We start from the raw sequence: 21,929 nt of genomic DNA, 5'->3' as shown, positions 1-21,929 counted from the left end.
GTTCAATGACTACTGGGCTGAATAAAATTACTGCCACCAGTGAGTAGAGGAAAGTGCAACATTCTCAGAGGAGGATCCAGGGTGATTGTTTATCTCTAAGCCAGGGTCATGGCCTCAGGTAACCACAAACAAGAAGAAAACCATGGTGAGGGAGTTGGAAGAATTATAGGAAATCTTTTCATCAACCTCCATTTTTTGCCTAATAGTGCAAATTGTTAATTCTCTTGCCATCTCTTTCCAAGCTGCAACTAAATTGAGAGCCATTTCCAGAAAGTCTTTCTGGCTGGAAACCAGAAAAGTCAAGTGACTCCCAAACCTGCCTGGACCATACATTGTTAAGGGATCCAAGCACTAGCCTAGCTTTTGGTTACTTTTGCAAGAAATTGTAGTTCCTCAGCCTTGATTTGTGGGAAGAACAAAGATCAGCCTTGCTGGGAACAGAAACCTCTCCCCACCAGGCAATAAAGAATTATTCCTTATTAACACAAGTTGGAATATGAGTAAAATAGGTAGATGGAACTTTCAATGTTCACTCCCATGACTGTAATATCCTAGCTCTGTCCTGGGCCACTCCTGACACCTGCAATTGCTTCAACTTCCTCTACCCTTATGCCCAAATCTCCAGAGCTGCACATTTTGCTTTTTTATATAAAACAAGACATTTTAGCCTAACAGACTTAAGTATCACTTAGCTTAAAATTTGAGGGACAGCAAAAAAACTATCTATTGCACTCACAACAGACTCTCTTCAAATCTTGTTGTATGCTAAAGTTTCAAAGGGAATTGGCTTCTGAAAAAGTGGATGTTTTGTTGGAAACTAGAGATGATACAGTTGCATTGTGGGGATGTAGCACTTGCTTTTCTAGTTCACAAAACCCTATGTTTCTGAGATTCTCAAGTCATTCCTGTAACCTAGGTGTCCCTGGGCATAATTGTTAAGTCATCACAGACTGCAGCACATTTATTACTTCTCTCTGCTAGAAATTCCTCTTCTAATCAAGCTCTCAGAGTTCTTACTCTTCTGATCCCTGACTGTGGAAGGGAAAGCTTTAGATTTTCAAGTTTAGAGATGAAAAACAGTGAGTTCTCTATCAGTTTGAGGCTTGTATGTTAGCTCTCCTTGGTATTAGCACTTCACAAGTGCTATAGAAGAGAGTGAAGCTTTAGCCAAAGGAATGAATCTCTGAATGGTGGAACTTCAGTGCAAGAGATGACTGTGAGTCCGGCGGGGGGGAAGGGGGGGGAGGGTTCCAATGTTCTGACAGTAACCTCCATACACCCTGTAGGAGCTGACCTGCCCCTAAACTCCCTAAGGTGTGTGTTTCTTCCAGTGCAAGCCAAACAGCCTTAACAGCTTAAGTAAATAGTAAAAAATTCATCACATAACTCTGCTTAACAAACACAACTGAGGGGCACTTGGGTGGCTCAGTTGGTTGAGCTTCTGACTTAGGTTCAGGTCATGAGCTCATGGTTCATGAGTTTAAGCCCCATATCAGGCTCGCTGCTGTCAGTGCGGGGCCAGGTTCAGATCCTCCGTCTCCCTCTCTCTCTGCCCCTCCCCTGTTCACGCTTGCTCATGCTCTCTCAAAAATAAATCTTAAAAAACAAACAAACAAACAAAAAACCCTGAATACTGTTTTTACTAGTATAGCTCAAAGAAAGCCAAGTGAGATAAGCTATAAAACCATACCCCCATCGAGTCTTAACTCAGATGCAGCTAAGTATAAAAACCAAAACTAGCCAGATGTTACATTTAGCAGATGTAAAATGCCTAAACTGATATACATGTACAGTAAACAATTTAAAGTCCCTTTGTAAGTCGAAAACTTAAAACTTCAGACTTCAGCAAGAGGTAGCCCTAGTGCATGGTTTGTGTGTCACCCTTGAGGAAGACTTTTGAGGTTTTCCCTCCTTGGATATACATGTTGTAAACAACAGAATAAGGAGTGTGTTGGGGGGTGGGGGGGTGTTTTAAGCAAAAATCTGTGGAGGAGGAGAAACCTAGTACCTAGTTTGCTCTTAATTGGGTCAGCTTCTCGCATGAGAAAGGGCTAAAGACAGTTTAAGGGAAAAGAACAAAGGTAAGATGTTTTATGAACACATAGAAATAGAATAGCGTCTTTAAAGGGGAAGCCAAAGGATAGGAATGTTGATGAGAACAGAGGAATTGAGCAGGACACAGGGATGGCACAAAATAACTGAAACCCCTTGTGAACAGGTTGAATGCAACAACAGAGCACTGGTAATACCATTAGTAAGGAGTCTGTGATGGTGGCTGTTCAATTTGATACAGCTCATTTTGCAACGGACGGAGTGGATGGCTACCACTGGGAAAGCTGGTAGATAGTTAAAATGCTGATTACACAGCCTGAGGACTGGGCTAGCGTACTTAAATGGTTTCATAATAAATTTTTAGAATGATTAGCATTTGAGTATTGGCCACATTGCTGTGAGCCTCGGGGTAATTTTAGTGTTTATTATTTCCCTATATTCGTTACCCACCCCACCTCTACCCCACCACAAAACACCGACTTTAAATACATCGACTTTGAAAAGTTACATTTTTCAACAGTATGTACATTGCCTAAGTACGCTGATACCCAAGCAATATGACAATTCAAGGGAATTCCCTCTTTTCTGATCCCAGGGTTTACTTTTTGACAACTCTTCTTTCCTATGTAGAGGCCAAGGAAGACCGATTCGCAGATTAGAAAAGCAACTTTTCCAGTTCTTTTCCTGAGTCACTACTCAGCCCTGTAATGTCTGTATACTTAATGGGAACGAATGTGAGGTACCGGATTTTCCGCTATCCGGTTGTCCAGTTCTGTCCACAGTCTTCAGAGAAGGGTAGTTCTCGCGCTGTGGCTAAAGTGACAGCGGGAGATGCCAACCCGACTAAAGGTAGACGGATCTCCAAGGAGGAGACCCGCTAAAGACCAGGGACCGAACCAGAGAGTAGCGAAAGGGCATGCAGTGAAAAGAGTGCTCTTCCGAGGAAAACGAAAGCGAACCCAAGCTAACGGGAACCACCAGGCAGTGCCCGGCGGAAGCGTGGGCGGACACACAGCACCCTCCCCGGCGTCCTCCCGTCCCGGAGCGCCCTCTCGCGTTCTCGCGCGCCGGGCCAGGGAGGCACGCCGCGCGCACTCCCTCAGCTCCCGTGGGCTGGGGGCGCGGGCGCGCGCGGGGGCGGGGCCGGCGCGGGAGTGCGCGTGCGCGCGCGCGCGCGGGGCCGCGGGCAGGGGGGCGGGGCGGCAGAGCTCGGCGGCTGGGCCTGGAGGACAGCGGCGGCGGAGACGAGGAGCGGCAGCGGGAGCGGCGCCGAGAGGCCGTGCTGAACGCAGGCGCCAGGAAGGGGGGAGCGCAGAGGTAACGCAGGTCGGAACAGGCGGGCGGGGAGTGGACGCGGGCTCGATGGACCCCGAAGGCGAGTGGTCGAGGCCGCTCGCCCGGGGCGCCGACGCCGCTCCCAGAGTGGAGGGGGCGGGGCGCTCGGGTCCCCGGAGGTGGCGCTTTTTGTCTGCCTCTCCCGGCCGCTCCGCCCTCCCTGCCCTCTCCCCTCTCTCCTGCGACCTAGCCCCCTGCCCCTCTCGTTGACGCCTCCTCCGGGGCCCACTGGCGCGCGCGCTCCCGCCCTTGTTTTGTTTGGACTAGGGGGGAGGAGGGGTAGCTCTTCCCAGGTCCAGGGCCCTGCGTCCCAGCGCGCCTGCGCCAGCGTCCTCCCGCTGCGCTCCGATTGGCTGAGGCCTTGCGCATGCTCCCGAGGCCCGTGGCGGACCTCGCCGTCGTCCCCGCCTTCCCGTCTCCCCCTCCCCCCCATTCCCTCAGCGGTTTTCGGAGCGGGTTCGAAAGATGCCGGCGGCGGTGACTGGCTGCGGCGGGCCCGCCCCCCGGCTTCTCCGCCCCCGCCGCCGCCATTACGGAGCTCCCAGTGGTGAGTGCGCGGAGCGGTGGTGCTCGCGGTCCGCCGATTCTAGCGTCGCGGGGGTGGCCCCTGCCCCTGGCGTGGCGTTGGCCTCGGCCGCGTGCATCTTCGAGCGCGAGCCCCGCGTCTCGAGCCGCCGGCCGCGCGTAGCCCGCGCCGCAGCTCCTCGGTGTCCGCCGCCGCTGAGCCCTCCCGTCCTCTGCCGCGCTGCCTTCATCTTGGTCCCTCGCTCCCCCCGCCTCTGCTCGGGTCCCGCACCGGCCGCTCCCTGCCTCTTTGTCTCGGCTGCGCTGTTCTCCGTGTTCCTCTCGGCGGTCTGGGCGGGCGTTTCCGTGCTGCTGCTGCTGCTGCTGCTGCTGCTGCTGCTGCGACGCGGGCCTGAGCTTTCGTTTTCCCGTCTGGCATTCCCAGAGCTTGTTACTCGCCGCACCTTAGACGGTGTGGTTTTCGTTAATAAAGTCAAACTCGTGAATATGAGCGTTTGTCCAGAGGTGGAGGCAGGAGTGCTGAAGTGAGAGCCTCAGATCTGAATTTTGATGCCGACTTGCCACTGTCTGTGACCGAGGACGAGTCACTTAACCCTTTGGGGGGAGTATTCTCTCCTGCACAGAGGACTGGACAAGGTGAACTTAACTGCCCCTTCAGCGTACAGATTGTGTTGTTTATTATTGTTCCTGACTTTACATTACATCGAAAAGTGAGAATACAATTAGAAATATCTCTAGGAATTCGCTTGGGACTTGATGGACAAGCTGTCGTGTCTTAAGAGTGAAATTAGACGTGACTGGTTTTACTTTGGAAGATGCTTTTAATTTTGTCTTATTTGGCATGGGCATAAAGCCACTGTGAGCTCTTTTAAGTTTTTATTGCTCCTCTAAAAAGTTTAGTTTAACGTGTTTCAAAGTAGGAGTAACATTTTAAAGGTTTTTTATTATTTTTGATTTGGCTTCGTTTTTAAGCTTACTTGGACGATTGAGGGCAGAAAGTTGGAGGAAGTATCCTAAACAGTTCATAGATGAAAATCTTAAGTGTTAAGCCGTTTAGGTTGTGATTATCTTTCAAGGTGGGTCCTGTAGTGGCCATAGCTTCTGTGCCCAAGACAGATTTGTTAGGTACATAACAGATTTATTGAAATGTGAAAGTGGGGAAAAAAAAAAGTTGTCAGTTAATTACCAGCATGCTTCTTGTGACATTACTGTAGTCTGAGGACAGTTAAAGACTTTAGACTGGGAACAGTTTAATATATTCTGTGCAAAGCTAGTGATTTTATAACATAATATATTGCATACATTTTTTGGTAAAACATGAAATAATACTACTTTCCCTAAAACGCATATTTTCATTTTAAGATTATTATTTTGAGAGAGCGCACACACAATCTTCAGCGGAGGGCTGGGGGCGGATAGAGGCAGAGAGAGAAAATTCCCAAGCAGGCTCCCCATTTCAGCTGAAATCCAGAGTAGGACGCGTAACTAACTGAACCACCCAGGTACTCTCCAAAAAGCATATTTTCAAGGATATCGATAAACTGAGATACAATAAGTTCCTACTTATTTTTCTATTGCTTTCTCTTTTTTTTCAATTTTTTTTTTTTTGAGAGAGAGGCAATGTGCTTGCACAAGTGGGGGAGGGGCACAGAAGACCCAAAGCTACCCTGATAGCTGGGAGCCCCATGCAGGATTCCAACCCATGAATAAACCCTGAGGTCTTGACCTGAGCTCAACCGACTGAACCACCCAGGCACCCCTTGCCTTGTCTTAATGTAAAGAAAATAAATAAAAACTCTGAAATTCTGGATTTTATCACTTTTATTGCTTGCGTTAAATTAAAAACAGTTTAGAATTTCCTTTTACAAAAGTAGTTCTTTTTATAGTCAATCCAACATTTAAAAAAATAAAACCTAAATTGAAGACCACAGACGGACCACATAAATCACAAGTAAAATCAGATTATTTGTTTTTGGCACACATAACCTAGGTGGGAAACTTTTTCGTCTGTTCATCCTTTGATTTAACAGATATTTATCGAGCACCTATTCTATGCCTGGTGTGTTCTTAGGCACCAAGTATCCAGCGGTGAACCACCTAGCTAATATCTCTGTTGGAGAATAAGCATGGTAGCCTAAAAGTCTGATTCAGAAAGTTATTAGGTACATGGTGATGGTGAGGTAGTGTGAATGAACCATCCATATAGTTTTGTTAGCTGTGTAATGAACATTGAACATATTAAATAATTCATTAGCCAACCTATTAAAGTATTAGAGGCTGAAGCTTTAAGTTCCATGACCTTTTACCAAGGAAATTCAGAGCTAAGGCAGACTTTTTTTTTTTAAAAGTAAACTACACCCAACGTGGAGCTCGATCTGAGGACCCCAAGATCAAGAGTTGCATGTTCTACAGACTGAGCCGATCAGGTGCCCCTCAGACAGACTTGTTTGTTTGTTTAATGTTTGTTTATTTTTGAGAGAGAGACACACACGCACACACAATCTGAAGCAGGTTCTAGGCTCTGAGCTGTCAGCGCAGAGCCTGATGCGGGGCTCAAACCCACGAATTGTGAGATCATGACTTGAGCCAAAAGCAGATGCCTAACCAACTGAACCACCCAGGTGCCCCAAGACAGACTTCTTAATATGTATCCCAAGTAACTGGGTTTATTTTTGAAGTGTTCTTCACATGCACTGAATATAGTAATAGGTACTTAATCACACAGTATTGTTCATTTAACTTTTTTCCCCAATACTTATCTAACACTCATTATGTTTTGGACACTGTTCTGGGTGCTGGGACTACATTGGTGAATTAAAGTCCTAGCCCTTATAGTGCTTACATTGCATTTGGGAGAGATACATGACAAACAAGTAAATACGTATTTTGAATTTCAGTTGGTGTTAAGTGCTGAAGAAACCTGAAGCATGAGAAGGTTGGGAGGGAGGTCTTTCTGAGGGGGTGACGGTGAGCAGTAAGGTGATTGAGGTGTCTAGGAAAAAAGTGTTCTAGTTTAAGAGAACAGCAAGTGCAAACACCGAGGCAGGGAGTGGTGAGCAGAGCACAGTGCCAGGGCCAAAAGAAGTTTTGTGTTTGGAGTCAAGAGAGTAGAGTGATAGAGTGGGAGGTGGGACTAGTAAAATAGTGGGGGTGGTGATAGGGAGTTTTTAAGCAGGAGGGTGTCAGGATTTATATTTTTGGTGGATGCAGCCAGGAACATTGGCAAACCAACTTATTTATTTATTTTTTTAAATTCCAACCTGGGCATACGTCTTACTGGCCTAATTTAAACTCATTTTGTCCTTAGGTTAGTGGTGTCCAGTGTCTTTATGGACCATGCGCTTGTTGCCCCAATTTTAGCTTCATCACCTTGGCAGTAGTGATAGCTTCCTCTGTGCGCCTCCTCCCCTTTTCACCCGTTTGTTTTAATTTTGAGTAATTAGTGAATATAGTTGACTGGAAAGGCTTTGACACTTTTTTCAGTAATTGTGTTTACAGGGAAAAAATTGTTTTCAAGATACCCTATGAGCAGAGATTCCTGAAGGTTTTATTGACTTGACAGTAGCATTTTCACCCTACCTAGTATTATCATGGGTTAGGAAAGATGAATTCATTAGCAATATCACTTTACCAAGGATAACTTGATCATGATAGTTTCCTTCTGTGTAGGGTTCACATGTAAAGACAGCAGCAGGTTTGCTTAGGTTTTTTTTATTGTCAAGGAAAATATATTACCATGTAAGTGCTAGTTGCATGAATGAGCAGGTGTATGTATTCAGATTATTCCAAGATAGACATTTAGGTTTCACAAGACTTTGGGGTTTCTTATGAGTGTCCTGAAGGCCAGTGTGGCCCTCTTTTCACAGATGAGAAAACAGTTTTTTATTTCTGTATTTTATAGTTCTTCAAAGTGAATTGCCATATGAGCATTTTAAGCAGTTTTTATAACAGTTGATAATTTTAAAAATATTCATGGATATTGCTAATTGACTCTTGATAGTAAGTTTCAGTGTATCTTGAATTCTTTCAACTGCATTTGTTTGCAGCTGATTGACCATTCACAAGTCTGGCATTGCTCTTGGTGTTCCCATAAAAAGATTTTCCCTGTAAATGTGAAAGTATTCTTTATGTTTGGGGTTTTTTGTTTGTTTGTTTTAATTTATCCCAGTTATTGTAGCTTGGGACTATTACCTGACAAATTGAAAACTTAAATTCCTAGACAGGGTTAGAACTTCAAGCAGGGGTTGAATGACTGATCTACTGTTCTCTAATTCTTTGTTAATGTTCGTTAGCCCAAAGGTCTAAGCACCTAAATGATCATTTTCTTGTATTTTGGAGAGATTTTTGTTATAAAGTGTCACTGAGTCCCAGATGAGATTTTTTTTTTTTTTTTTTTTTTTTTTTTTTTTTTTTTTTTGAGGACAGAGAGTATTAATGACCAGGCAAATTTGAGTGACTACATGGGTTTTATCTTTGAATATTTAATTATGTTCTTTCTTCTGTGCTAGTTTTGCTTACTTTAAAAATAACAAATAAGGTCTTGGAAGCATACTTCTGTTCTCCTAGGTGATGGTCTGAATTTGCCTCTGGATCTGGAGGCTGTTAGAGTATCACGTTCTTCAGGAGTATTTTTGCCCTTGTATTACTTTTATCTAAAGGAGATGAAGTTAAAGTTACAGTTAATTTTCCTGATCCTTTTGAGAACAATAACAACAAAACCCTTCTCTCTTTAGTCATTTATCTTTGAGGAAACATTTGACTAAACTATTCCTTAGTCTCCTTATTCTGTCCTTTCTAAGTTCCTAATGGTAGCAGGAGGGGAATGGGATTAGGTTCCTTACGAGCTTTCTTGTCCTTGTTGCCTTTGTTCATGTGGAAGGTGCAACAGCTGCTGTGGCTTGTGCGTTTGTCTTAGTGGCTGCTTTAATCTGGTGTATATTTTGATAGTGATTTTATCTTTCTTAATGATAACTGACCGAGTCATCTGTCAGTTAACTATAAGTTTTATAGTTAATTTTTCCCCTTTGGATGTGTATTAAATTTAGACATTTAGTTTAGTTTTGTTTCTGTTAATCTTCACACCAGGTCTTTTCTGTGCTTTAGGTTGACTCTTCACCACACTGAAACCATTAGGAAAAATCCTTGTGGTTAACAGCAGAGGCTTCAGAGTGTAACCTGTACTCGGGCCTAGAAATTATTTTAAATGGCGACTGATACGTCTCAAGGTGAACTCGTCCATCCTAAGGCACTCCCACTTATAGTAGGAGCTCAGCTGATCCACGCGGACAAGTTAGGTGAGGTAGGGGCTGACACATTCTTGAAGCTCACTCTTGGATCAGTCCCTGACTTCAGACCCTGCTGGGTCTTTCTTGGTACATGTTCCTTTCCTTTCCTTTCCTTTGGGGAGTCTGGGTTGTGAATCTGAAAAAATCAGAGATAAAAAATTCTTTTCATCTTCCCTTTCCCCTCAAATTCCTCAGAAGACCTCCAACCTTTTAAATTTATTCCAAATCAAGTATATTACCAGTTTCCATTTGAAATTCTAGCTAAAATAAAATACTTTGAAAAGTACTTCTTAAACACCATGGTTCACTTCAAAAAAACTTGTTAAAAATAATTTGCATCAGATCCTGGAGTCGACTTGAAGAATTCTCCTACATCTTCTGACACCCAGTTAGGTTCTTGAGAAAAAGAGAAAAAGAAAATTTTTCTCATGCATGTGTGATTATGGCTGTCTCTTTTCTCAGAAGGTGGAAGATAGCACCATGCCGATTCGTCGAACTGTGAATTCTACACGAGAAACTCCTCCCAAAAGCAAGCTTGCTGAAGGGGAGGAAGAAAAGCCAGGTAAAGTAAGCAGGAGACAACTTGAAATGGCAGAAGTTTCTACTCCAATTCAGAGTATCCTGTGAATTCCTTTGAACTTAATTGTTTTTTCATGGCTGTTTTGGGGAAACACTGAAAGAGAGAAGTTGTACCTATTGATACGTCATTTCCAGACCAAAGTGAGCAAAGGAAGAATTTCATCTTGTCTCTAAAGATTTTTAGAAGGTGTAAACTTCATGTTCTTGGAATGAAAAACAGAAAATGGTTGGCGAGAACAGGAACAGTTGAAGAGTAGCTTCTGGGCATACGGTGTCTTGGGGATGCAGGCTCTGGACGAATGGGGGGACTTGGGACTTCTAGACGGACAGTACAAGATCCCTCAGAAATTATCACAAGGCCTTAAGGGAGCAAAGGGGCAATCAGAGCATTGGTTTATATTTGGTATTGGTGGAGAGAAGATTGGCTGGACATAGGTAGAAACGTAACGAGTCAAGAGAAATGTAAAACCATCAACCTGGGTAATCGTGCTCCTTTATGGCATCTTTAATCACCTCTTTCCTTTTCCTTGTTTTTCATTTTCTTCTTGTGACTTTTTTCTTTCTTTTCCTTTTCTCTTTTTCTCCCTTGCTTTTTATCTCAGGTTTGCCAGGGATGAGCACCATCCTGTCGTGGCTATTAGAACTAAATATCTGTTTACCAGCACAGGTTAGGAATAAGGCACTCTTGTTGCCTTTGTCCCTTGGTGCGGCAGGAATATACTTTTTTCCAGTGGAACCTGGATTTTGTCTCAAAATACTCAGATGAATACTGTAAGCAATTTGGGTATAATTGCTTATTTAGGAGACATGGGAATCAGCATATTAAAAAAAATGAGAGGGAGGTGCCTGGGTGGTTCACTTGGTTGCGCTCCAACTCTTGTTTTAGGCCCAGGTCATGATTCCAGGATCATGGGATCAAGCCCTGAATTGGCCTCTGTGCGGAGCATGGAGCCTGCTTAAGATTCTCTCTCTCCCTCTGCTGCTCTTCCCCTGCTCACACATTCTCTCTCTTTTCTCCCAAATAAAATTACAAAGTGAGAGGTGCTGGTGAGTTGAAGTTTGGTTATTTTGTCCAGCACTGAGTTAAGCCACTTGATGGCCTGCCTTAAACCACATTTGATTAACAGGTAAAGCCACTAAATCATTAATGACCTCAGTTTTCAGAATACAAGCCAGAGAGTTCAGGTATTGGAAAAGTCAGCCAAGAATTCAGAAGGGATCAGTAAGTCGCTTGACGAGTTCTGTGTTTTATCTTTTCCCACTATGGTATTAATGTATATAAAAGTACATACTTGCATTTTGGAGACAGACACAATAGTTTAATGAGTTGGAAGCAGTGTCTTATACATACTACATAGTGCCTGTTGAGTGACTGTACATTTATTAATCCATCAACTATTAAGCAATTATTCTTGAAAAGAGAAAATAATATGAAATTGAATTTATAATTCTACTCTTAGAGGAAAACCCAGTAAGTGGTTCTTTTGATCCTTTTTAGAATAAGACCATGTATAAATAAACATAATGACTAATAGAAAGTCCTTACCCATGAAGCCAATTAAGTCAAATTAGTGGGCCAAGGGGCAGTAAAAGATACATATGTGATTTAAAAAATTGTCTGAATTACCTGATGCCATTGTTAGAATGAAGTTCTAGCTTTAATATTTTGCAAAATAGTTCTAGAAGCAGCAGGAGAGGCTGAAGGAGGATGGGAATCACCCACATGGTACAAGTACAGGTATTCCCTAAAGCATTTTATAGAATCCCCATGATAACTCTGTGAGGTAAGATTACTAAGGCTTGGAGATGTCAAAGAACTTGCCATAAGATACGAAGCTAGAAAATGATAAGGACTGAACTTTTGAATCCAGGTATGTTTGACTCTAAAACCTCAATTTTGGCTAAACATATGGGAGGATTTTCAAACTTCTGTGCATGTCTCATTGAAGAGCATAATCCAGGATGAGATCAACAAATGACAGTTGACTGTTCTGAAATTCAGGGTTTAGAATTTTAATTTGTTGAAAATTAGAAATTCCTTTAGAATTGTATATATGTAGTTTGGTTATAAGAAGTAAGTGGCATGGTTTTGTTCTTTTTTTAAAAAAAATGTTTATTTTTGAGAGAGAGAGAGAGAGAGATCGCTTGCACATGCAAGCAGGAAAGGGACAGAGAGGGAGACAGAGGATCCTGAGGGGGCTCTGTGCTGACAGCACAGGGCTCAGACCCATGAACTACAAGATCATGACCTGAGCCAAAGTCAGATGCTTAACCCATTGAGCCACCCAGGCGCCCCGGCATTTTTTTGTTCTTTAGGATTTTTCATCATTATGATGATAATTTGTTCACATAATTTAAATGACCAAACTCTTCAAGCATATACTTTTATTTTTTGCCTATGTTTTGCCATTGGAGAGTCCTTTCTTTGAAGTCCCTATTTAACCGTATCTGGGGCTCTGTATTTTGTAGTACTGCTCAAAGAGGCTTGCTGAGAAAAGACACAAACAAGCCACTGCAGACCTCAGTATTCCCCCCTCACGTTTCTGCTCTCGCCCCAGTCTTTTCACTTGGAAAATAGGTGTTAACTTTCTATTACTTATTCCCTTACTAAGATTCATCTGTTAAATTATGAAATAGCTAATGTCTTAATTATGAATCTCATTAATATTGCAGAGGAGAACAGGCAAGAGGTTTGATTCAGGGTAAAATGAGTTTCTCTGTCTGTGTAATTCCCTGGTCCATCTCCTTTTTTCACATAGTGGTCTGGATAAACAACCTTTGAACAGGCAGTTAGAGCTACATAAGGAAGGAAAGAACACTGCAACTGATCGACATTTATTCGTTTTAAAGTCTGTCAATTGGAACATTTGGCTTCTCTGTTTAATAATATAGCGTTTTACCCTTTTATTGACTCAGGCTCTAATCTATCTATTTGATGCCATTCTGCACACCTGATTTTTTAGAACCAGATATAAGTTCAGAGGAATCTGTCTCCACTGTAGAAGAACAAGAGAATGAAACTCCACCTGCTACATCTAGTGAGACAGAGCAGCCAAAGGGAGAACCTGAGAACGAAGAGAAGGAAGAGAACAAGTCTTCTGAGGAAACCAAAAAGGAGTAAGGAGTTATGCCTTCTTGCTATTTAAAATTGAAGACTGTGTAAAAGGACTGTAGATCAGATTGTTTTAAAGGATTGTATCATTGGTTTATGCTAGATGTTTGCTACTTACTTGGATTTACTTTTTAGAATTACTGTTTGAAATAGGTTTATTATATAGTTCTATGGCCTATTAGAGCTTGTAGCTCTTATAACAATGGTTTGAATAACCCAAAATTCATTGCTTTTGCCTTTGAAACTTTTTTTTGTGTACTTAGGATTCATTATGGGAGTGTCTCATATTTTAATCATTGACATAATTTCAATAAGAAATGAAACATGACTCTAAAAATCTGACCTGGGAAACACTTGACCATTTTATTCCTACCTATACCTTTGCGAGTTGTTTTTATATGTTTATGTTAGAAAACATTAATCTGTATCAGCCATTGCCAGAGTCACCTAAAAATGTGTACATTTGGACGGTGACTTTGAGAATCTGAAAGCAAAATTTGCTACTGATAATCTGTACAGTGTGGTGGAAATTCTTTGTTAATTTGAAGAGGGTTTTTTTGTTTGTTTGTTTGTTTTTGCAGGATAACTGGTTGCATTCTTCTCGTAATTGGTCAGAACAGTTAGGAATTACATTTAAAATAAAAGAGTAACTCAGTAATAACTATACCTTCTAGGTGTAATCCTCAAGGAATCCTTTATCCCAGCTTTATAGGTTTAAGTTCTGTGGCATTTTTAGCAGCTACCCTATATTTTAGTTGCATGGGGTACTGTTATGATTATTTAGAATACATTTGTATAATGCTTTATGGCTCACAAAATTGTTTTTATGAACATAATCTCATAATTCTTGCAACAACCTTATAAGATGTTTTATAGTACTATTTTACAGCTGAGGAAGCTGAGATTCAGGTCAGTTGGCTAAAGTCTTATAGCTAGGAAATGTTAGAGCAAAAACTCAAACCCAGGTCTTCTGACTTCAGAGCTTGAGTTCTTTTCACTGTGCTAAATTACACCTGTTGTAGTTATTAGAATACATTTTAAAATTCTCATTTCTTTCATGTGCTGGTCCTTCATACCAGTGCTAATTTATATGACTTCTCTCCCCTGTACCTAAGAGAAAACACCTTTTTGGTTCATTTACAGTATCCAATTTTTAAAAAAGGTTTTATTTTGTCAAACTTTGCTTATTTTATATATCACTTTAGTGTGGAAGTAAATTAAAACATTAATTTTTATCCCTCTCTTGTCTATTCTTCTTTCTGACTTTATACCTCTTTCTGGAGAGTTTACCTTGCATAATAACAATTCTTTGTTTTAAAGTGAGAAAGATCAGTCTAAAGAAAAGGAGAAGAAAGTGAAAAAAACAATACCTTCCTGGGCTACCCTTTCTGCCAGCCAGCTAGCCAGGGCCCAGAAACAAACACCGATGGCTTCCTCCCCACGTCCCAAGATGGATGCAATCCTAACTGAGGCCATTAAGGCAAGTTTTTATTACAAGCAGTTCATCTTAGATTTATTCTGTTTGTCTTTTGGTTATTTGAAAATGGCATATTCCTGTCCAGACATCAGAAATCTTGCTGTTTCCTAAAAGATACTGAAGTAGAAGAAAGCCATTGTGAAGTTCGTGTGTTTTTTTGTTTTTGTTTTTGTTTTTTTGTTTTTTAAGAAAATCACATTTGGTGAGCACTGTTAATTTTTTAAATTCAAATTTACTATAGCAAGTATTTTTAATTTTAGATTTTTTTTTTTTTTTACACTCATTTTATTGGTTAAGTATAGTATTTCTTTGAAGGCTGAACCTGTTAATTTATTCAACAAACATTTAAGGACTAACTAAAACTTCTCTGTGTCAGATAATCCTGCTAGGGATATAACAGAGAATAAAACAGGGTCATCTTTGCCTTTATGAAAGTCTGATTGTGACTGACAGTAACGGAATAGCATAGAGGATTTTATCTTAAAAAGATACACTATCTTAAAAAAAAATTTTTTTTAAACGTTTATTTATTTTTGACAGAGAGAATGCAAGCAGGGGAGGGCCAGAGAGAGAGGGAGACACCAAATCCTAAGCAAGCTCCAGGCTCCCAGCTATCAGCACAGAACCTGACATGGGGCTCAAACTCACAAACCATGAGATCATGACCTGAGCCGAAGTTGGACGTTTAACTGACTGAGCCACCCAGGCGCCCCAAAAAAGATTTACTGTCTTTAGGTTCATTTTTCAAATTTGAGTGTCTAATGCTAGTAGTGGTTAGCTTTCCTACCTGAGCTATAAGAAACCTTCTTAGAAACCTTACTACTTTGTTTCATCACCAAAAATTCTCCTCCTTTATGACTTTTCTATAATCCATTGACTTCTATTAGCTTAAGGGTCCTCGTGTAGGTTTCTTAATTTTAATTTTTAAGGGCATCTTTTTTTTGGGGGGGGGGTCTGTTTATTTTAGGACACCTAGGTGGTGCAGTTAAACATCTTGACTCTTGACTTTGGCTCAAGTCATGATCTCACGGTTTATGAGTTGGAGTCCCGCATCCCTGCTTGGGATTCTGTCTTTCCTCTCTGCCCCTCCCCAACTTGTGCACGCTCGCGCTTACAAGTGGGGGAGGGGCAGAGAGGGTGGGAGAGGGAAAATCCCAAGCAGTGTCCATACTCTCAGCGCAGAGCCCATCGCGTGGCTTGATCCCACAAACCGTGAGACCATGACCTGAGCCAAAATCAACGCTCAACCTACTGAGCCACGCAGGCCCCTTGATTTTTAAGGTTATCTTCTAATCTGACCTTGCCTTTTTTGTGTAAGTTTTTCTGGTTACTTTTGCCATGTTAATTCACATGATGAGATGATAAGAGAAGCTAAGATAGGAGCCAAAGACACCCTCATTTTAGGGACCTTGTTGCTAGGATCTGAGTCAGAGTTGGGGAAAGGGGGATAAAAATCAATTTAATCAAGGATGGTATACATAGGAAGGGGCAGCCTAGTGGTCATTCTCAGAATTTGAGAAGACAGCACTGACATATAAACTGGAAAAGAGTTTGTCTTTAGACCTCTCCCTGCATTTTTTTTTTTTTTTTTTCTCCCTGTATTCTTTTAAGAGTGCTCTCAACTCCTTGAAACTTTCTTGGTCTAGATAGCTTGACTATGGTGAGATCTCATTTCTTTGTATAGCTTTTCATCAAGGTTTTCACTTCATGACCACTCAGCCTAAGTTTAGAGAAGCAGGGTCACAGTGAGGTTGGAGAAGGACTAAAATTTTAAATAGTGAAACAAAAAAATTAGAACAGTATAAATTAGGTCTAAAGAATAGTTTGAATCTGATTGTGCATATTTGTACAAATGAGGGGTGGGTGGGTGTGTGTTCCATGCAGTGTAACAAATCATGATTTCAGACTACCAGAACCATTTTGTGAATCAAACAGGAGTCCTGATGTCTGCTTCCATCTCATTGTCAGTTTGGTGGAGCATGGAATTGTTTTAGCATTAGAGGGTTCTTTTCCGTTTGATTTTCTTTGTATTTTAAGATCAGGAGTAAACATCAGTGGTTTTGATAGGTCAGAAACATATACTTGAAATAGGTGTACCATATTAACCCAACTTGTTTTATGTTCTGTAGTCTTTTCTGCTCCATCTGCCTGTGAATTTTTTTTCTTTGTTGTCAAAGTATATAAAATAAAATTCAACCAAGTGTTTTATCCAATGAGAATGAGTAAGTTCTCCATTCAGTTTATAGAGAAAGACAACACAGAATTGGTGAACTAGCCCATTAGGTAAATAACAGATGCTGCTTATGTATGCTTCAAAATGTATAGCACTTGAAAAAAATTTGCCACCTTCATGACTTAATGACCTACTTGAGTCTTCCTTGGGCATTAATCAAATAGAATATAGTTAAATTGGATGGAAATGAAAGAGAGCATTTTAAATTGCAATTGAATGTCCTCATTGTTACCCAAAACTCTCCTTAAGATTTTGCCATTTATAAAACCAGTTTTATGCCATTTATTCAGATTATCTTTGTTTATCTTCTCTGCTGACATTTGCATAAAGCCTAGAGAGAAACATTGGTCCTGGTGTGCTAAAGCTCATTCCATAAAATGAGCCAGATCTGTAATCCTGCAAGTAATAGAAATGTTCCTTTTTTTTTTTTTTCATTTTAATGCTAAAGATCTGTCTTCTAAATACAAAATAGAATTAAAATGGAAAGAGGTTCTTCCTTGACACACAGAATGTTGTTCTTCACATGTTGTGTCTTCTCTTTGCCTGGTTTGAACTAAAGTAAAATTGTTGCAAAAATATTGTAATTCTGTATTTCTCCACAGCCATGATGAACTGAAGTTACCTGAAATACTACTCATTCTTCCGTGCCATTTTTATCATTCATTATCAAGTTCATCTCCAAAATAGTTTATTTTGAAAACATGTGTCATATTCTCTGTCTAATGAAAACAGCTAGTGTAAAGTAATATGCGTGTTTCGGTAAATCTGTTTTCTAGGCATGCTTCCAGAAGAGTGGTGCATCAGTGGTTGCTATTCGGAAATACATTATCCATAAGTACCCTTCTCTGGAGCTGGAGAGAAGGGGCTACCTCCTTAAACAAGCACTAAAAAGAGAATTAAATAGAGGTGTCATCAAACAGGTATTAAACAATTGTTGAGGATAAGATCATTTCAACATGTAATAGCTGTAAGTCCATAATAACATTTAGGCTTTTTGTCTTTTTTTTTTTTTTTTTTTTTTGTAAAAATATAAATTAACATGATGATGAAATGTTTAAGCATGGCCTAGTTTTATTATTTGAGACTAGGTTTCAGATCACTGGTGCCACTTACCTTTGATAAGTTAACTGTTCTGGAGAGCAGAAGCAATATGATAGCATAATTGTTTTCTAGTGCTGCTTGTACTTCTAATTGGATTTTCTTTGGGGGCCCCTTGTGCTTGAGATCATGTACTGAAGATGAGAGGTGGGGTTAAGGAATTCTTTTATTGCAGCAGCAAAAAAGAATTGCTCTCGTCTTGCATTTGTTAGTTTTAAAGTCTACCTTATGACTAGACTTGTTACCATTATAAATTTGTAAATAGGTTCATCTTAACAGTGTCTAAAATTATTGAAGCTTGTTAGGAGCATTAGAGAAGCCTGAGTAAATTGAGACTCGTACTAAAACCAGTATTGATTTCGGGCATAAATCTACGTTATTTTGCCTAGTACATCAAAACATTGCTTAGAAACATAAAACTTTTAAGTTGGAATGGAGTGTATCTTACCTAAATTTTCTTCAAAGGTTCAGAGGGATGAAGTAATTACCACAATGCCATGGTAGTGGCAAAAATAGTTCAAAGGACCTAGTTCACTGCATTCTGAGAGTCCCGTTGCCTTTCTTCCATACCTTTCTGCACAATCTGATGAACACAGAATTCTGTGCCATTCAGGCATTTAAATTCTGCTTAGGAACTTCCAACAAGTACTTCACTCCACAAATACAAATTGTTCCTGTGTGCCAGGTGCTTGGGGGCCCATCAGTGAGTAAAGCAGATTTCTGCCGTGGAGCTTACGTTATAGTTTTCTCAAAATGTTGTATAACTGATGTTTATATGGCCTTTGTAATGGTCTCTGACTGAAAGGTATTATCTAACCAGTGTAATTAGACCCAAAGATCTATCCTCAATCATAGTGTATGTCAGCATAATTGCTGAGCTGGCTTCGTGTTTTTCTTTACGAAATATAGTTTATAACCTATTCTTGCCTCATAGGCTGAACCTCATTTTGATGCTTAAACAACACTTTACAGGCTGAAAGTATTTCAGCTTGATTGCTATGTTCAAGATAGCATAAATAAAGCTAAGGTGTGGAGGACTCTGGTTAGTGTGAATCAGCTTTAAAGTTCTGTGAAAGTGCTTTGTAAACTGTGGAAACACGTGGTAAGACTTACACGTACCATCATATGCAGTGGCTGTGAGTTAGGTAACCGTCACAGGTGCAGTAATAATGGCTCATGGGTGGTCTGGGAAGCACTATAGTTTGAGATCAGCGGTCCATAAACTTTTGCCAGGGAGCAGTCTTCCTTTCAAGATAGAGATTTTCTCATTTTCCCCAAGAGAGAGTATACCTTCTTTCATGCGGGGTGGATAGCTTATATACTGTTAACCTGGTGTCACAATAGCATTCTTCCCCAGGTTCGTAGACGAGGGAACAAAAGCTCAGAGGCTTTATGGGGTTGTCCAGTATTGAATGGCTAGATGGTACCATAAATGGGATTCAGTCCCAAGTCTTTTGATTCATCCATTGTTCTTTTTTCTCTGAAGAGTTGAACAACATTTTACATTAGTTCTTGTATCGTCATGCCCTGTACTTTGCTTAGTCTCATATAAAGTTATAAATATTAATGCCAGGATAATTTAAAATAAAAATATTGGTTATCGCAACTAAAATTAATTTACCATAGGTAAAAGGAAAAGGTGCTTCTGGGAGTTTTATTGTGGTCCAAAAATCAAGAAAAACACCTCAGAAATCCAGAAACAGAAAGGTAAGAAGTCTAAACCACAGTTTGAGCACTCTAAAACTACATCTCCTAAAATGACATTTATTGAGTGTTCACTGTGTGCCAGGCACTATGCAAAGTGTAGCCTTACTATTAAGGCCTGAAGAGGTTGTAAGTAATTTGCTCATTATCGCCCAGCTGGTGAGTAGAAAACAGTGTAAATCCAAGCAGTCGTCCCGTTCCCCCCCCCCCCCCCCCACCGAGCCCATGCACTTAACTGCCATATGTTGAATTATTGGCAACTCTATGAATTATACTTCTTTTAGTGAAACCAATCTGTTATAAACGAAAAGGGACATATATGAGTACATCTTTACCCAATATTAGACCCCAAAACTATATTCAGAGCCAGTTTTTCTTTCTCTTTTTCTTTTTTTTCTTTTTTCCTTTTTCTTTTTCTTTTTCTTTTTCTTTTTCTTTTTCTTTTTCTTTTTCTTTTTTTTTTTGTAAATGTTAACACTTCTCCTTAAGACACATAATTTCATTTGTGGAAAGTATAATACTTTCTATAATAAAGTGAAATACTACTAAATATAACTAATATAAAAATATATAAATAAATAATAATCATAAAATATTAATAATAAAGTGAAACATTCAGTATTTTCCCCATGTCAGTAACTGAAATCGTGACTGTTCCTCTACAGCTGTGTTTTTGCAACTCTGAAAGTTTTTGTACATTTTTTCTACAACTTTGAAACACTTTTGAAATGAACTTTTGTGCAGTGCTTTTTGGTGCTGCATGGTCTTTATTCTTTGTTATTGAAGGGTAAGAATAAACTAAGACTTTTAAATAAAGTCTACCATTCCTTTTCATTTTTATACTTTTTTTTTTTTTTAACATTTATTTATTTTCAAGAGCCAGAGAGAGAGTGTGAGTGGGGGAGGGACAGAGAGAGAGGGAGACACAGAATCTGAAGCAGGCTCCAGCTCTGAGCTGTCAGTGCAGAGCCCTACACGGGGCTTGAACCCCCCGACTGTGAGATCATGACCTGAGCCAAAGTTGGACACTCAACTGACTGAGCTACCCAGGTGCCCCTCATTTTTATACATATTTTTAACTCTCAATCTGAATTGCATAACTCAAAAGAGTTGCCACACAAGTGCCATCGTGCCCCGTAGTATATTTGTTTGAATGTGGAAAAAAGTGATAGTTTAGCACAAGTTAAATTATCAATCAATTTAGGAAAGCCCTTGAGTTGAATACAGAAGCATTTGAACAGAAAATTCTATATTCTTTAATGATAATTTTTGGTAATATATTTCAGAATAGAAGCTCCGCAGTGGATCCAGAACCACAAGTAAAATTGGAGGATATCCTCCCGTTGGCCTTTACTCGCCTTTGTGAACCTAAAGAAGCTTCCTACAGTCTCATCAGGAAATATGTGTCTCAGTATTACCCTAAACTTAGAGTGGACATCAGGTATGAGCCATTGGCCTGTACTTCAAAGCACAGATGTCTGTGTTATTCCCTTAGCCCCTTTTTCATGAGAAAGGTGAAAGTAAATATTCAAGAAGGATAACATTTAGCTGAGCTAAGGATAAAACCTTTTTTTGTGGGTTTTATTTATTTGTATTTTATTTTAGTTTTTAAAGTTTATTTAGTTTGAGAGGGAGAGAGAGCATGGCCCGGGGAGAGGCAGAGAGAGAGAATCCCAAGCGGACTCCACCCTGTCAGCACAGAGCCTGACAAGGGGTTCATACTCCATGAACTGTGAGATGATGCCCTGAGCCAAAATCAAGAGTCAGATGGATGATTAACTAGCTGAGCCACCCAGATGCCCTTGGGCTTTATTTTTTGTCTTGTTATATTTTCTTTTTCATATCTCCATTGTAGTTTCTTTCTGAAAACAAAAACAAAAACAAAAAAAAACACCTACATGTTAACTCTCACAAGACCTTGGTAGAATAATTCTTTCACCGCGTCAGCTGTTAGAACATTCAGCATTAAACTCAATGTCCTCTCAGCTTTCATTGTTAAAAAAAAAATTTTTTTTTTAATGTTTATTTTTGAGAGAGACAAAGCATGAGTAGGGGAGGGGCAGAGAGAGAGGAAGACACAGAATCCAAATCAGGCTCCAAGCTATCAGCACAGAGCCCAATCCCATGAACCACAAGATCGTGACCTGAACTGAAGTCAGATGCTTAATGAACTGGGTCACCCAGGCGCCCTAGCTCTCATTATTTTTTTAATTTTAATGTTTTTTTTTTAAATCGTGTTAAAATACAGATAAACAAAATTTACCATCTTAACCATTTTTAAGTGTACAGTTCAGTGATATAAAATACATTCATGATGTGCTACCATGAGCACCATGTATTTCCAGAACTCTTCATCTTGTAAAATTGCAGCTCTGTACCCATTAAATAGGAAATCCCTTTCCCCCTTGGCCACCACCTTTCTGCTTTCTGTCTGTATGATTTTGGCTGTAAGTACCTCATGTAAGTGGAGTCATCCAGTCTTTATCTTTTTGTGACTGGCTTATCTCATTTAGCACAGTGTCCTCAAAG

General features: G+C 40.3%; 1 protein-coding gene across 11 annotated transcripts in view; it reads left to right on the top strand.

Annotated features, from left to right (window-relative positions):
• Window positions 1–3,206: 3,206 nt before the first annotated feature.
• Window positions 3,207–21,929, top strand: part of HP1BP3 (heterochromatin protein 1 binding protein 3) — a 40,180-nt gene continuing 21,457 nt past the window's right edge. The window contains exons 1-10 of one of the 11 annotated variants that reach the window (XM_043573962.1): window positions 3,250–3,369; window positions 4,415–4,548; window positions 6,261–6,338; window positions 9,016–9,206; window positions 9,660–9,759; window positions 12,740–12,893; window positions 14,209–14,368; window positions 17,375–17,518; window positions 19,323–19,403; window positions 20,687–20,841. In XM_043573962.1, coding sequence (XP_043429897.1) covers window positions 9,678–9,759; window positions 12,740–12,893; window positions 14,209–14,368; window positions 17,375–17,518; window positions 19,323–19,403; window positions 20,687–20,841 — 776 coding nt within the window. In that variant the 5' untranslated portion in view covers window positions 3,250–3,369; window positions 4,415–4,548; window positions 6,261–6,338; window positions 9,016–9,206; window positions 9,660–9,677. Of the gene's footprint in view, window positions 3,379–3,437; window positions 3,935–4,414; window positions 4,549–6,260; window positions 6,339–9,015; window positions 9,212–9,659; window positions 9,760–12,739; window positions 12,894–14,208; window positions 14,369–17,374; window positions 17,519–19,322; window positions 19,404–20,686; window positions 20,842–21,929 lie in introns of those variants that run through there. The other 10 variants (XM_043573956.1, XM_043573957.1, XM_043573955.1 and 7 more) reach the window with 10 other exon arrangements.

This window comes from Prionailurus bengalensis, chromosome C1, assembly GCF_016509475.1.
Source record: "Prionailurus bengalensis isolate Pbe53 chromosome C1, Fcat_Pben_1.1_paternal_pri, whole genome shotgun sequence".
NCBI lineage: Eukaryota > Metazoa > Chordata > Mammalia > Carnivora > Felidae > Prionailurus > Prionailurus bengalensis.
The sequence above is the reverse complement of the archived record's forward strand: the minus strand, read 5'-3'. Positions and strand labels throughout refer to the sequence as shown.